Here is a 17,906-nt window from a genome sequence, read left to right on the forward strand (position 1 = left end):
AGACAGACAGACAGGTTAATGACAGACAGACAGACAGACAGACAGACAGACAGACAGGTTAATGACAGACAGACAGACAGACAGGTTAATGACAGACAGACAGACAGACAGACGGTTTAATGACAGACAGACAGACAGGTTAATGACAGACAGACAGATAGGATAATGACAGACAGACAGACGGGTTAATGACAGACAGACAGATGGGTTAATAACAGACAGACAGACAGACGGGTTAATGACAGACAGACAGACAGGTTAATGACAGACAGACAGACAGACGGGTTAATAACAGACAGACAGACAGACGGGTTAATAACAGACAGACAGACAGACGGGTTAATAACAGACAGACAGACAGACAGGTTAATGACAGACAGACAGACGGGTTAATAACAGACAGACAGACAGACGGGTTAATGACAGACAGACAGACAGGTTAATGACAGACAGACAGACGGGTTAATGACAGACAGACAGACGGGTTAATAACAGACAGACAGACAGACGGGTTAATGACAGACAGACAGACAGACAGACGGGTTAATGACAGACAGACAGACAGACGGGTTAATAACAGACAGACAGACAGACGGTTTAATGACAGACAGACAGACAGACAGACAGACAGACAGACAGACGGTTTAATGACAGACAGACAGACAGACAGACGGGTTAATAACAGACAGACAGACAGACGGTTTAATGACAGACAGACAGACAGACAGACAGACGGGTTAATAACAGACAGACAGACAGACAGACGGGTTAATAACAGACAGACAGATGGGTTAATGACAGACAGAAAGACGGGTTAATGACAGACAGACAGACAGGTTAATAACAGACAGACAGACAGACGGGTTAATGACAGACAGACAGACGGGTTAATGACAGGCAGACAGACAGACGGGTTAATGACAGACAGACAGACGGGTTAATGACAGACAGACAGACAGACGGGTTAATGACAGACAGACAGACAGATGGGTTAATGACAGACAGACAGACAGATGGGTTAATGACAGACAGACAGACAGACGGGTTAATGACAGACAGACAGATGGGTTAATGACAGACAGACAGATGGGTTAATGACAGACAGACAGACGGGTTAATGACAGACAGACAGACAGACAGACGGGTTAATGACAGACAGACAGACAGATGGGTTAATGACAGACAGACAGACAGACGGGTTAATAACAGACAGACAGACAGACGGGTTAATGACAGACAGACAGACAGACGGGTTAATGACAGACAGACAGACAGACAGACAGACGGGTTAATGACAGACAGACAGACAGACGGGTTAATGACAGACAGACAGACGGGTTAATGACAGACAGACAGACAGACGGGTTAATGACAGACAGACAGACAGATGGGTTAATGACAGACAGACAGACGGGTTAATGACAGACAGACAGACGGTTTAATGACAGACAGACAGACGGGTTAATGACAGACAGACAGACGGGTTAATGACAGACAGACAGACAGACAGGTTAATGACAGACAGACAGACGGGTTAATGACAGACAGACAGACAGACAGGTTAATGACAGACAGACAGACAGGTTAATGACAGACAGACAGACGGTTTAATGACAGACAGACAGACAGATGGGTTAATGACAGACAGACAGACAGACGGGTTAATGACAGACAGACAGACAGGTTAATGACAGACAGACAGACGGTTTAATGACAGACAGACAGACAGATGGGTTAATGACAGACAGACAGACAGACGGGTTAATGACAGACAGACAGACAGACGGGTTAATGACAGACAGACAGATGGGTTAATAACAGACAGACAGACAGACGGGTTAATGACAGACAGACAGACAGGTTAATGACAGACAGACAGACAGACGGGTTAATAACAGACAGACAGACAGACGGGTTAATAACAGACAGACAGACAGACGGGTTAATAACAGACAGACAGACAGACAGGTTAATGACAGACAGACAGACAGACGGGTTAATAACAGACAGACAGACAGACGGGTTAATGACAGACAGACAGACAGGTTAATGACAGACAGACAGACGGGTTAATGACAGACAGACAGACGGGTTAATAACAGACAGACAGACAGACGGGTTAATGACAGACAGACAGACAGACAGACGGGTTAATGACAGACAGACAGACAGACGGGTTAATAACAGACAGACAGACAGACGGTTTAATGACAGACAGACAGACAGACAGACAGACAGACAGACAGACGGTTTAATGACAGACAGACAGACAGACAGACGGGTTAATAACAGACAGACAGACAGACGGTTTAATGACAGACAGACAGACAGACAGACAGACGGGTTAATAACAGACAGACAGACAGACAGACGGGTTAATAACAGACAGACAGATGGGTTAATGACAGACAGAAAGACGGGTTAATGACAGACAGACAGACAGGTTAATAACAGACAGACAGACAGACGGGTTAATGACAGACAGACAGACAGACGGGTTAATGACAGACAGACAGACAGACAGACGGGTTAATAACAGACAGACAGACGGTTTAATGACAGACAGACAGACAGACAGACAGACAGACGGTTTAATGACAGACAGACAGACAGACAGACGGGTTAATAACAGACAGACAGACAGACGGTTTAATGACAGACAGACAGACAGACAGACGGGTTAATAACAGACAGACAGACAGACAGACGGGTTAATAACAGACAGACAGACGGGTTAATAACAGACAGACAGACAGACGGGTTAATAACAGACAGACAGACAGACGGGTTAATGACAGACAGACAGACAGACGGGTTAATGACAGACAGACAGACGGGTTAATAACAGACAGACAGACGGGTTAATAACAGACAGACAGACAGACGGGTTAATGACAGACAGACAGACGGGTTAATAACAGACAGACAGACGGGTTAATAACAGACAGACAGACAGACAGACAGACAGGTTAATGACAGACAGACAGACAGACAGGTTAATGACAGACAGACAGACAGACAGACAGACAGACAGGTTAATGACAGACAGACAGACAGACAGGTTAATGACAGACAGACAGACAGACAGACAGACGGTTTAATGACAGACAGACAGACAGACAGGTTAATGACAGACAGACAGACAGACAGACAGACAGACAGACAGACGGTTTAATGACAGACAGACAGACAGGTTAATGACAGACAGACAGACAGACAGACAGGTTAATGACAGACAGACAGACAGACAGACAGGATAATGACAGACAGACAGACAGACAGGTTAATGACAGACAGACAGACAGGTTAATGACAGACAGACAGACAGACAGACAGACAGGATAATGACAGACAGACAGACAGGTTAATGACAGACAGACAGACAGACAGACAGACAGACAGGATAATGACAGACAGACAGACAGACAGACAGGTTAATGACAGACAGACAGACAGACAGGTTAATGACAGACAGACAGACAGACAGACAGGTTAATGACAGACAGACAGACAGACAGACAGACAGGTTAATGACAGACAGACAGACAGACAGACAGACAGACAGACAGACAGACGGGTTAATAACAGACAGACAGACAGACAGGTTAATGACAGACAGACAGACAGACAGACGGTTTAATGACAGACAGACAGACAGACAGGTTAATGACAGACAGACAGACAGACAGACAGGTTAATGACAGACAGACAGACAGACAGGTTAATGACAGACAGACAGACAGACAGACAGACAGACAGACAGACAGACGGGTTAATAACAGACAGACAGACAGACAGGTTAATGACAGACAGACAGACAGACAGGTTAATGACAGACAGACAGACAGACAGACAGACAGACAGACAGACAGGTTAATGACAGACAGACAGACAGACGGTTTAATGACAGACAGACAGACAGACAGACGGGTTAATGACAGACAGACAGACAGACAGACAGACAGACGGGTTAATGACAGACAGACAGACGGGTTAATAACAGACAGACAGACGGGTTAATAACAGACAGACAGACAGACAGACAGGTTAATGACAGACAGACAGACAGACAGGTTAATGACAGACAGACAGACAGACAGACAGACAGACAGACAGGTTAATGACAGACAGACAGACAGACAGGTTAATGACAGACAGACAGACAGACAGACGGTTTAATGACAGACAGACAGACAGGTTAATGACAGACAGACAGATAGGATAATGACAGACAGACAGACAGGTTAATGACAGACAGACAGACAGACAGACGGTTTAATGACAGACAGACAGACAGGATAATGACAGACAGACAGACAGGTTAATGACAGACAGACAGACAGGATAATGACAGACAGACAGACAGGATAATGACAGACAGACAGACAGGTTAATGACAGACAGACAGACAGGTTAATGACAGACAGACAGACAGACAGACAGACGGTTTAATGACAGACAGACAGACAGGTTAATGACAGACAGACAGACAGACAGGTTAATGACAGACAGACAGACAGACAGGATAATGACAGACAGACAGACAGACAGGTTAATGACAGACAGACAGACAGACAGACAGACAGACAGACAGGTTAATGACAGACAGACAGACAGGTTAATGACAGACAGACAGACAGACAGACAGACAGGATAATGACAGACAGACAGACAGGTTAATGACAGACAGACAGACAGACAGACAGACAGACAGGATAATGACAGACAGACAGACAGACAGACAGACAGACAGACAGGTTAATGACAGACAGACAGACAGACAGGTTAATGACAGACAGACAGACAGACAGACAGGTTAATGACAGACAGACAGACAGACAGACAGACAGGTTAATGACAGACAGACAGACAGACAGACAGACAGACAGACAGACAGACAGGTTAATAACAGACAGACAGACAGACAGGTTAATGACAGACAGACAGACAGACAGACGGTTTAATGACAGACAGACAGACAGACAGGTTAATGACAGACAGACAGACAGACAGGTTAATGACAGACAGACAGACAGACAGACAGGTTAATGACAGACAGACAGACAGACAGACAGACAGACAGACAGACAGGTTAATGACAGACAGACAGACAGACGGTTTAATGACAGACAGACAGACAGACAGACAGACAGGTTAATGACAGACAGACAGACAGACAGACGGTTTAATGACAGACAGACAGACAGACAGACAGACAGACAGACAGACAGGTTAATGACAGACAGACAGACAGACAGGATAATGACAGACAGACAGACAGACAGACAGACAGGTTAATGACAGACAGACAGACAGACAGGTTAATGACAGACAGACAGACAGACAGACAGGTTAATGACAGACAGACAGACAGGTTAATGACAGACAGACAGACAGACGGGTTAATGACAGACAGACAGACAGACAGACAGACAGACAGACAGACAGACAGGTTAATGACAGATATACGGGTTAATGGTTAGAGAACTACATTTCCCATCTCACCTTGCGTGTGACGGCTGGGTCGAGGAAGCCTCGCAGCTTCTGGATGTAGGTGTGTGGAGGGTTCTTCACCTGAAACCTCTCCTACATCAAACACACAATATGATCGGATGAGAACAGATAAGAAGCCCCGCCCACCAACAACACCTGTCTGAACCACATCAAAGAAGTCAGAAATCAGGTTCAAACACACCTGGTTTTCCACTACGAACATGATTCCATTTAATAAACAGATATAAACAAACTTGTATCCTCCTAAGCACAAAATAATATAAAATCAGGAAATATTTCATCAATAAAAGTAAATAAAACGATCAACTTTTTCCTTCTAGCTGTGAGAAAAAAATGTTCCTGAGAGAAAATTGTCTTTAAAGTTCCTCCTCAGTACACTTGTAAAGACCTGATTCATTTTAAAATAAATCTTTCATTTCATGTTACAGACCTTTAGCTCCATCTGAATTTCTTACTGCACTTGCATATATCCTGAACAGATTAAATACTTCAACTTAAAACAACAAGATCAAATCAAAAATCAATAAATCAACCTCACTGGACATTATTTTAATGACTCATCCACACAGATATTCAACAATGATGTAAGTGATCAATGTGCGACAGCTTGTATAAGGAACACAAAAAGCCCAAGTTATCAAAAGATGATTTAAACAATTTAACCAACAAGTATTTCTGCATGACATCATGTACCAGGATGATCTCAAACTCTATATGTGATAAACATAAAGTATATAACAAAACTGAGTACACCCCTGTGTAATATCACTAAAATGTTAAATGATTCAACATTGTATCATCTTACATTAATTGTAGTATTTTTAGGGTGAAGTGTCAGGTATTTCATCTTATTTGTAATTAAGAACAAACAGGTTAGATAGACTACATTGATTTTAGAAAATGATTACACCTGTGACTTCCAATTAAGACTAATTGCCTAAACAAGGTAATAAAAGAACCTGTAAACACGACAACTTTCTCAGTTTTGGGTTGTGTCTAATGCAACATTGCTCCACATGCTGAGGAACTGACTGAACAAGTAGAAACCAGATATTACATCACATTACATTTAACAGACGTTTTTACATATGAGACTGATACAACACAAACAAGGATCTAGTCAGGAGACAACAACACGAGTAAGTGCCATAAAGCTTAAGTTTGGGCCCGACAGGACGTAGATGCCAACAGGCAGTGCAACAAGGCGATGATTAGAGTTCATAGAAGTGTGTGTTTTTTTTTTCTGTGATGTGAGACTTCATAAAGATGGAAGAAGGTCCAAGATCATCAGTAGGCTGCTGAACAGAAGCCAAAACACAGCTGCAGCAGTGGTTATGCAAACATACAGACCACCATCATAAAAACACCAAATGAGGAATATCTTTTTGAAGAATGGTGTTCCTCAGCCTTGTTATTGATTCTAAAGTGTCTGAACTCTTCTGGAGGGATGAACATCATTGCTCATTAAGATATTCCCTCATGTGGTGTTGTGATGATAGTGGTGCAGAGAGTTGTCTAACACGTCAGTCCTAAATCTCTCATAGGTGTTCAGCTGGGTTGAGATCTGGTGACTGCAAGGGTCATAGCATATGATTCACATCATTTAATACTCATCAAAGCATTCATTATCATCCTGGAAGAGACCACTCCCATCAGGATAGAAATGTATCATTATAGGATAAAGCTGATCACTCACAACGACTTTGTATTGATTAGCAGTGACCCTTCCCTCTAAGGGGACAAGTGGACCCAAACCATGCCAGCAAAATGCCCCCCACAGCATAACAGAGCCCCCAGATCCCCTAACTGTAGGGGTCAAGCATTCAGACCTGGACCAAGTTTTCCTTTAATTTGTCACCCATCTGTATATTTATATAAAAATTTCCTCTCTCACCCCCCTCCCATGGGGGGTAGGTGGTGTGTCTTCCTCAAGCTCGGGTCCTCTACCAGAGGCCTGGGAGTTTGAGGGTTCTGCGCAGTATCTTAGCTGTTCCTAGGACTGCGCTCTTCTGGACAGAGACCTCAGATGTTGTACCTGGAATCTGCTGGAGCCGCTCTCCCAGTTTGTGGGTTACAGCCCCCAGTGCTCCCATTACCACTGGCACCACTGTTGCCTTCACTCCCCACATCTTCTCTAGCTCCTCTTTCAGCCCTTGGTATTTTCGTTCCATGTACGCTGTTCCTGCCTGCATCTTACACCCTGCTATGATGTGCTGAACTGTCTCAGGAGCATCTTTGCACAGCCTGCACCTGGGGTCCTGTCTGGTGTGGTAGATCCCCGCCTCTATTGATCTTGTACTGAGTGCCTGTTCTTGTGCTGCCATGATCAGTGCTTCTGTGCTGTCCTTCAGTCCAGCCTTTTCCAGCCACTGTTAGGATTTCTTGATATCAGCCACTTCTTCTATCTGTCGGTGGTACATGCCATGTAGGGGCTTGTCCCTCCATGATGGTTCCTCCTCCTCCTCTGCATCATCGGGTTTCTGCTGCCTGAGGTATTCACTTAGCAGTTCATCTTTGGGGGCCATCTTCCTGATGTATTCCTGGATGTTGGTTGTTTCGTCCTGGACAGTGGCTCTGACACTCACCAGTCCTCGTCCTCCCTCGTTCCGCTTAGTGTACAGTCTCAGGGTGCTGGACTTGGGATGAAACCCTCCATGCATTGTGAGGAGCTTGATATCAGTGTCCTCTATCTCCTCCTTTGGCCAGCTTATTATACCAGCAGAGTATCTGATGACTGGCAGGGTGTACGTGTTGATGGCTTGTATCTTGTTCTTCCCATTTAGCGTATACTTGTGTAGGTATTTGGCTGTGGCTGACTTCCTTGTGGCCTCCTCAAGGTTGCCATTTGCCTGCAGGATCCCAAGGTATTTGTAGCTGTCCTGAACATCTGCAATGCTGCCTTCTAGTAGTTCAACCCCCTCGGTTCTGATCATCTTCCTTCTCTTCGATACCATCTGACTACACTTACCTAGTCTGAATGACCTTCCAATGTCGTTGCTGTAGATCCTGGTGAGGTGGATCAGTGAGTCGATATCTCGCTCATTCCTGGCATACAGCTTGATGTCATCCATGTAGAGGAGGTGACTGATGGTTGTTCCACTTCGGACTCAGTATCCGTAGCCACCAATTGTGCAATTGGCTTTGAGTTGGCCTCCAGAGTCGTTTTCCACAGCCCCATTGAGTTCTTGATGAAGGCTTTTAGTGTCCTGTTGATGTTGTACATTTCCAAGCATTCCAGTATCCATGTGTGTGGCATTGAGTCGTGGGCTTTCTTGTAGTCAATCCAGGCGGTGCAAAGGTTGGTCTGCCTGGTCTTGCAGTCTTGGGTGACTGCTCTGTCGACTAGTAGCTGGTGCTTAGCTCCCCTGGTATTACTATCAATTCCTTTATGTATATATATATATATATATATATATATATATATATATATATATATATATATATATATATGAATGTATGTGATAGACAGATAAACATGCCTCAAGTAAAGAGTTCAGAATCAGGGGAAGAAATGGTTTTCAGATGAAATCTGCTGTTTGTTCTATTGGAGAGAAGTGGCCTGGACTAAAGCTAGAAACTCAAATTCTCCAACATACTGGACCTGCTTCAGAGCAATAAGGAACAAATGTACCATGTAAATAAGAAACACATAAGCAAAATACTTTTTTAAAATGCAACTGAAAACTTGAACTGTCCCACCAAATTCTGAAAACTAATTAAATCTGTTCGATGTTCCACTGCTTGTCCAAGTCTCCACGACCCCTTAATAATTAGTAATTTTGAACTTACAGATATACTATCTCTTGTATCTGTTATTATTATTATTATTATTATTATTATTATTATTATTATTATTATTATTATTATTACAATTCCTTTAATAAATATTTTATCTCAATTTACTCACAATTCTGTAATTCACAGGGCCTATCCGCTCCACAATGCGATATGGACCAATCCACCGTGGTGCAAGTTTGGCTGTATAATTTTTGGAAGCCTTGGACAGGGGATGGGCTTTCATCTGGACCCTGTCTTTCTCTTTGTTAGGTAACGTCCTCGGTGTTTGTTTTAGTTATACGCCTGTTTTCTTTTTGCCCATTCCAGGTTTGATTCTACAGGAGCTTGGACATTTTTCAGGGCACGGGGCACCTGCGCAGAGGGATCAAAGGCTCTGATGAAAGGTCCTTTTAAAGACACTCCCTCCTTGCTCACTACATGACCCAGGAATTTAAGCTCGGGGCAACAGAAGCGGCACTTCTTCAGCTTGAGGGTAAGGCCAGTCTGTTGGAGACAATAAAACACCGCTGGATGTCGTAAAGGTGAGTCTGGACATCTTTGGAATAGATTATAATATCATCCAAGTATACCATACAGCAGTCTCTCAGGCAGCTCCTGAGCACCTGGGTCATAAGCCTTTGGAAGGTAGCTGGAGCTCCCTTCAAGCCAAAAGCCATAACTTGAAAATGGAACAACCCAAAACATGTGACAAAAGCAGTGAGAAGCTGGCTTTCTGGGTCCGTTTCCACTTGTCACTTGGGGCCTAAAGTGGTGATGCAGACTCAGGGATTGCTGAGCAAGAGTTGGTGCAATTTCTCAGCCTCCCTTCCTATCAAACCACTGTCTGCAATAGCAGTATGGAGTGGACTGTGTAAGTCATTGCCTTCAGGTAAACAAGCTATGTCACACAGATCATCATCGAAGGCAGACAAGAGCGGTAACTTAAGTGGCAAGGAAGTGTAAAGAAAAACACTGCTCACACTCCGAACACCTCAACTTTGATCCGGGCACAGGACAGGCTGGAAGGGGAAAACCATGGCCTTGTCATCACCAGCAAAAGAGTACACCTGAGCCTGGACATTAACCAGGAGACCACTCACGCTCATGAAGTCTAAACCAAGAACTAATGGATACACAAGCACATCTGCATCCAGTGCAGTGGTAGGTACGGACCAATTGTTACCATGCATGCTGAACTCCAGCACTTTGCATGCAATAGGATTTGCTTGCTGGCCATTCGTGAGATACATTGGATCACCCCGCCATGATACAAGGGACTCATTTGGGGGCTTTGATCTTATCCCACACACTCATATGCAGTAAAGTATAGGTAGAACAGTGTCCACGAGCACTTCCCCATGACGTTGGCGTACTGTGATAAGCACCACCAGTTGTTTCAGATTAGTGGGTGATTGAGATGTAGACGACCCTACTGTGGCAGTCGTTGTAATGTCTGGATCTTCCAAAGACATGATTGAGAGTCATTAGTGATGGTTTTCACTGATACACAGGTTATAAGAATGTACACTCAATTAATACATTTAGACGTCAAAAGACGTTAAATTAGTGGCAAATCAGAAGTATGTCACGCTTTTAAAAATATTGACTGTAATATAATTGTACTGAATGTTGATTATAAAATGAATGGGTTGACTCTCATTTATTAACCCTAACCCTGACCAATCCCCTCAATTTTCAACCAAAGTCCAACTTTATCTCCAAAATCTTGAAATCCTCATATTTGCCTATTACTTAAGGGAGGTGTCCCATTGGAGATCAATAATTACCATCCCATCTTGAAATGATCTGTCTTGGTTAAAGTATTTGAATCACTAATTAACTCACAAATGAAAGATCTGGTTTTAGATCAGGACACAGAACAATAACTGCAGCAACACTTGTTTTTAATATCATTACTGCTTGGCTTGATAATAAATGTTGTATATCTGTGTTTGTTGATCTGTCCAAGGCCTTGGACTCATTGCAATGTAAACTAAACTGGCTCATGTGACCCAAATTGGTTGGTTTAGAAACTGTCTTAGAGAGAAAGCATTAACATAGACAACCACAAGTCTGAAGTTCTTAAGATGATTAGGTGTACCACAAGGATGTATTCTGGCACCTGCTTTGTCTTCTATTTTTATAAACAATAGTGGAAATTACATACACAGCAAAAATTAATTTGTATGCAGATGATAGTTATTGTTTAAATTTAAAGCCATTACTTACATCCTAACTGTATTTCACACACTTCAGTTGTCCTTTCACCAATTAAAAACTGACCCCAAATGCACAAAACACTAAACGTATGACTTTCACCAGAAATCCTGCATATTCTGTACAAAAGGCAGAAAATATCAATCTTAAAACCTTAGAAAGAGTTGAATTAGAAAAAAGGTCATACATACAAATATCTTGAAATATGGCTGGATGACAGTCTGTCTCTCCATATTCACATTGATAACCTTTTAAATAAAGCAAAACTCAAACTAGGATTTATTTTCGTTTGAAGAAATGTTTTATTTGTTTAGTTCAGGTGTAACTTTATTAGATGATGGTGACACCTTGTATATGCAGGACTCAGACTTGACTCTGTTGATCATTCATCCTTTTATATTGAACACTGGGACAAGAACTCATCACTGTAATTTATACACGTTAGTTCGGTGGACCTCAATGAAAATAGACAGGAAGGTTAATATCCACCTTTTCATTTTTAAAACCATCATCGTTAAACTTCCTGGTTACCTTCTTGAAATGCTGTCTCCTGTTTCTAACAGCGATCAGACCAGGTAATTTCAGTCTAACCCTAACCCAGTCAGAACTTCAAACTGCATTTTCATACTCTGCACTCTGTGCGTGGAAACATTTATGAGATAAACGCTGCCTTCATATCACCTATTACTCACATTAAAAAATGTTTCATGAGGAATGTTATTTAAATAGTCATGTTTTATCTCTCTCGTATATCTCAGGTCTTGTTTTCTTGTGTTGGTTGTGATTCTTGTAAATTAATGTGTTATTAATCTAACTTTGTGACACTGTTGTACACTGCCATTTTGTCCAGGTCTCTATCATAAAACAGATAATGTATCTTGAGAGCATCTCTGTTGAAATAAACATTAAATTAACATAAATATTTGATGCTTTTAGTTCAGTGAAAAGAGTTCATTAAGAGCATTCAAACAGTGTTCAAACATGTGTCTAAACATTATGCTCTGCTGTGATGGACTACAAGTGAAAATCAGGATGAGCACAATAAGAACTGAAGTTCAGACTTCATCATCTGATCTTCTGGTTCCAGCTTGACGTTAACAAGTCAAACTGTTTTAAACCTGAAGAAAACAATCAGCTGTGGAACCACCTCAGTGTTTACGGACAAACATTTATAATACGTTGTACAGAACGTCCCTGACATCCCTCAACTAGTCAGAATCCTGAATATTCAGGAAGAGAAAGATCTAAACAGCACCTACCTGATCACAGATCAGCTCCCACTTCTTCTCGTTGTCATAGGAACGCAACAGACGCACCTTGTCAGGGGGCAGGTTCATTGAATTCTGAAACAGAGTCAGAACAAGATTATTCTGAACGGATCCTTCCACCAATCAATAATCAATACTCTGTATTAAAACATCTAACTGGTGATATGAACACAGTCCCTCCAGCAGCCCCCATCACCTCAGACCACCTGAAACATCCCCCATCACCTCAGACCACCTGAAACATCCCCCAACACCTCAGACCACCTGAAACATCCCCCATCACCTCAGACCACCTGAAACATCCCCCATCACCTCAGACCACCTGAAACATTCCCCAACACCTCAGACCACCTGAAACATCCCCCATCACCTCAGACCACCTGAAACATCCCCCAACACCTCAGACCACCTGAAACATCCCCCAACAGCCTGCAGTCCACATCAGACCCGTAGATACTGTAGAGTCTACCAAACCCTGTAGTCCACGTCAGACCCGTAGATACTGTAGAGTCTACCAAACCCTGTAGTCCACGTCAGACCCGTAGATACTGTAGAGTCTACCAAACCCTGTAGTCCACGTCAGACCCGTAGATACTAGAGAGTCTACCAAACCCTGTAGTCCACGTCAGACCCGTAGTCGGACTGAATGTCACATAGATTCATTTTTTCACTGGATTCAGAATATTTTCAACATGTCTCCTTCTGAATATCCTGAGTGTGTGTGTGTGTGCTCATCTTTCTGTGTGTGTGTGTGTGTGTGTGTGTCTGTGTGTGTGTATAATATGTGTGTGTGTGTAAATATATATATATATATATATATATATATATATATATATATATATATATATATATATATATATATATATATGTGTGTGTGTGTGTGTGTGTCTGTGTGTAGGCCTAGTTATGTGTGATGTGTGTATGAACGTGTGTGTTTCTGTGTGTGTGTATAATATGTGTGTGTGTGTAAATATATATATATATATTTACACACACACATATATATATATATATATATATATATATATATATATATATATATATGTGTGTGTGTGTGTGTGTGTGGTTGTGTGTGTGTGTTTGTGTATGATGTGTATGTGTGTGTTTCTGTGTGTGTATTTACCAGAGCGATGGAGAACCTCTCCTCCAGCTCGGCCGGGTCGGGCATCGGGAGTCGGACCGGTGCGGCTCTGGACCGGATGACGGCCAGCTGGCTCTCCATGCTCTCTGCGTTCCCCATCACACACACACACACGCGCGCGCACTTCAGACACACACTGAACACACCCACTTACTCACACACACGCACACATACACACTCAGCAGACACACAGCAGCAGGAACATGTGGTCGGCCATCACACGCTGCCAGACGCTCCGCTGCACGGTCGAGGTGACGAAGGCCTGTCTGTCTGCCTGTCTGTCTGTGTGTCTGTCTGTGTGTCTGTGTGTCTGTCTGCCTGCTTCTCCTCCGACGGTGGAAACCTCCCGTCTCTCTCTCTCTCTCTCTCTCTCTCTCTCTCTGTCTCTTTGTCTCTCGCTCCTCGCCGGTGAGGATGATGATGATGTTGCTGATGCTGCTGCTGATCCAGATGAAGCCTCGCTGTGTTGTTGTGTGTGTAAATATGATGTGTGTGTGTTGTGTGTGAGCGCGTGTCGCAGATCAGCCGGTTAATCCTCCCCCTCTCCTCCCCCACATGAAGAAAGAAAGCGAGAGTCGGTCGCTCGGCCGCCCTCTTCTTTGTGTACGTCTCCTCTCTCTCTCTCTCTCTCTCTCTCTCTCTCTCTCTCTCTCTCTCTCTCTCTCTCCCCCTCAACGAGTCTTTGTGTCGCTCGACCCCCCACCCAACCCCCCAATTCAATTTCAATTCAAATAGCTTTATTGGCATGAACAAAAGCATGTTGTTGCCAAAGCAGTTTACAGAAGACTCACATATTACATATTAAATATACAGGTTTTATATTTTACTGATGCAGTCCATTCTTTGATTGCTATACAATACAATACAGTACAATTTTGTACAATTTAATACAGTTACTTAACACCATACAGATCCCTAATTTTGGGGATTTTATAGTGTGTCATAGCCGTTAAAAGAAATTGTTTCATTTTGCTTGTTATGTTAAATATTATGAGCAAATATTTTGGTATTCAAGTTAAGTTTGATCTGAATTTATTTATTATAACTTTAGCTTGCATTTGTTTCTTATATTATAGAGACTGGGTGTATGGTCATGGACTGACCCATCTTTGACTATTTGGGCACATATATAGACAATATAGATCTTTTGATTGATTCATAATTAGTTTTATTCTGTTGTGTTGAATCAGTGCTGGTGGAGCCTGGTTGGTTAGTTTCACCATCAACTGACTGAGGGGGCTGTTTTCAGGGTTCAGTTCTTGGGTTTTTAGTGCTTTGAAAGGAAGTGTGTCTTTTGGGCTTGAATTTATGTGTCCAAAATGTTATTGCCCGTTTTTGTATATTTAACAGTAATGAGAAATGTCCCAGTTCTGCTCTGCAGGTGTTATTCAGTGTTTTCCTTTGAACGTTCAGAGTTCTTCGGCCTCTATTGGGTGTTTGTCCCATGAGCCATGCTCCAATCTACTGAGCAGGCCCCAGACCTCACTTCCATATAAGGCTATTGGTAAAATCACATTATCAAATATGTTTGTCAAGATCCTAACTGGAATGTTAATATTGAATAACTTCGTTTTTAATGCATACGTTGCCCTGCATGCTTTTTCTTTGAGCGTGTTTATTGCCATATTGAAATTTCCTGATGCAGATATGTTCAGACCAAGGTAATATAATTTGTTGTGTACTCAATTAGGGTGTTGTTCAGAGTAAAATGGTATTTGTTTTCAAGATGTCTGTGTTTTTTTGAAAGATCATAACTTGGGTTTTCTTAAAATTTACATCCAAGGCCCAGTTATGGCAGTATTGTTCCAGGATGGTCAGGTTATGTTGAAGACCATCACTGGTAGGGGACAACAGAATAAAGCAGGTATCTAATCTCTGAGTCAAAGATTGAGAAGTTCATTGATATACAGGTTGAATAATGTAGGACACTGTGTCCTGGGTTAAAATTCTCTGTTCTTTGCTTGTTAATTTTCACAGCACACTGGTTGTGCTTGTACATACTGTAGGAATTTGTGCACTTAAATATCTTTATGATTTTATGGGGGAATTATTAATTATTGTTGTGCACAACTCCAACATGAAATTATTCGTCCAGTGACATAACTCATATTAAAGTAGGTATAATAACAGGGAAATAGTCCTCCTTGTTGGACACACAAGAGAGGTCTATTAGAATTATGATCTTTATTAATTGTAATAATGATTTTGCAAGGGTATAGGTCTTTTAAGGTTAAGTGACTGAGATGCACAAGAAAACACAAACAAGTTCACCTTAGTTACATACACATTTATTACTAATACTACAGCTACAAGTACTAAACACTACAACATTTTACAAACAAGACACAAGAGGGAAACTGGTGCACAAGGCTGTGGCTAGTGAAAGTTTTGAAATGCATGATGCAGAGTTATGTGTTGTGTAGTTGGTATGAGAGACCTGATAAACAGATGAGATGACTGTTACCTGAGACGCAGCGAGTCAAATCAACGGTACAACAGCTTAGTTCTGAATTGCTAATTGAAGTTACAAATCATGAAGCACCAGGGTTTAAGCAGGTTGATGAATGTTTTGTATGAATACTTGCTTGCTCTCTGGGGCGGCTTCTTGTGGAGAATGGAAGGGTGAGGAGCTGGAGTCTGGATCTTGTAATGATGAGTGAGTCCGCTGGTCCGGACTTGAAAAGTTCCCATTGGAAGAGAGCTCCTGGTTTATGCTCTTCTAGGCTTGATCCTTAACTCATGACTCTACATTCTCAGGTTTCACCTCCTGTTGTTCTCAGTCACGTCTTCAGACTAGCAAACTGCAAGCTTTCCACCGGCATGGCAGAAAGCAAAAAGGACCAGCATCAAGCAGCCTTAAAGAGCCGCCTAAGAACAGCTGCCTAAAAGGCTTAAAAACAGATAAGACACTGTTTTAAAGTTTCAGTCTGCCCACCCAGAAGGTGGATCTTAGCCAGTCCCCCTGTCTACAGACAGGCGGGTTCAACTCCTGAATACGGTTACTCCATTAATCAAAGTATTTACAATTTAACAATTGCATGATTTCTAATTTTGCAATTTCAATAGTAACTTTAGTGTTCTGAAAGTGAACCAAGCAGAATGGTACTAAACATGATGTTAGTGTTATCAAGGATGATGGGACTATGTTAGTGGTACATGTCTTGGCTTAAAGGCAGTGGAATAAAGGTCTAACCAAAGTACATAACAACACACATATGATATACACACATATCAACATACAACAATAATTGTCCTTAGACAAAATCTAAAACTAATCCATGGGTTTTACAGTCCTCTTGTCTTTGGTCTGACTGCAAACAGCAGGGGTCCATGCCATTTGAGGATGTGTGTGTGTTTGTGTGTGTGTGCGCACGTGTGTGCATGTATGTGTATGTCACTAGGACATGGCATATAGTGCAGCATGTCTTGTGCCTTATGCTGGTTTATCCAGTGATCAGTTCTTGGGTTGGTCACTCAAGCCCTGAAAATCAAAATCCACAGTGGGATTAAAGTTGTTGGCAGCTCGTCTCTGTGTGTGATTGGCTCTTAGAGGTGAGTTATGACAACCGATGGTTGGAGTCGTTTATCCAAATGGTACTATCAGTTCACACTGGGGTGTGAATTAGTCGTCCCGTCTTGCTGGCTCTTGTAGCTTGAAGGATCAAAGGTGGTTTGGGTCAGTGGTCTGGTTTGGTGACCATGAAGGAGATGGGGGTTCCTAATCTGATCCTTTCTGTTTGCAGGCAGCCCGTTCTCACTCCCAACTCATCACATATCGAAGCTTGGTCAGGAGCCCGTGGCGTCACTTTTTAACGCACTGGGTACCCCTTTAGCATCATTTTTTAACATGCAGGGTAGTCCAATAGACTTCTATTGAACTCCCACAACATCTGAAATAGACGCCATGAGACAGATGACGTCTATATAAGGTGACAAATTTCAGCCTGGTCGTCAGAATAAAACGTTGGCATTGTATGTTTCTGCAAACC

The 17,906-nt window shown here is 42.5% G+C and overlaps 1 protein-coding gene across 1 annotated transcript in view; it reads right to left on the minus strand.

Moving 5' to 3' along the window:
* fmnl2b (formin-like 2b) overlaps positions 1 to 14,512 on the minus strand; it is a 50,005-nt gene extending 35,493 nt beyond the window's left edge. Inside the window, exons 1-3 of the mRNA XM_067583342.1 lie at positions 13,900 to 14,512; positions 12,768 to 12,851; positions 5,506 to 5,586 (exon numbers count right to left, since the gene is read on the minus strand). Coding sequence (XP_067439443.1) covers positions 5,506 to 5,586; positions 12,768 to 12,851; positions 13,900 to 14,016 — 282 coding nt within the window. The 5' untranslated portion in view covers positions 14,017 to 14,512. The remainder of the gene's footprint in view (positions 1 to 5,505; positions 5,587 to 12,767; positions 12,852 to 13,899) is intronic.
* Positions 14,513 to 17,906: the final 3,394 nt, after the last annotated feature.

Source organism: Thunnus thynnus, chromosome 24 (genome assembly GCF_963924715.1).
Source record: "Thunnus thynnus chromosome 24, fThuThy2.1, whole genome shotgun sequence".
NCBI lineage: Eukaryota > Metazoa > Chordata > Actinopteri > Scombriformes > Scombridae > Thunnus > Thunnus thynnus.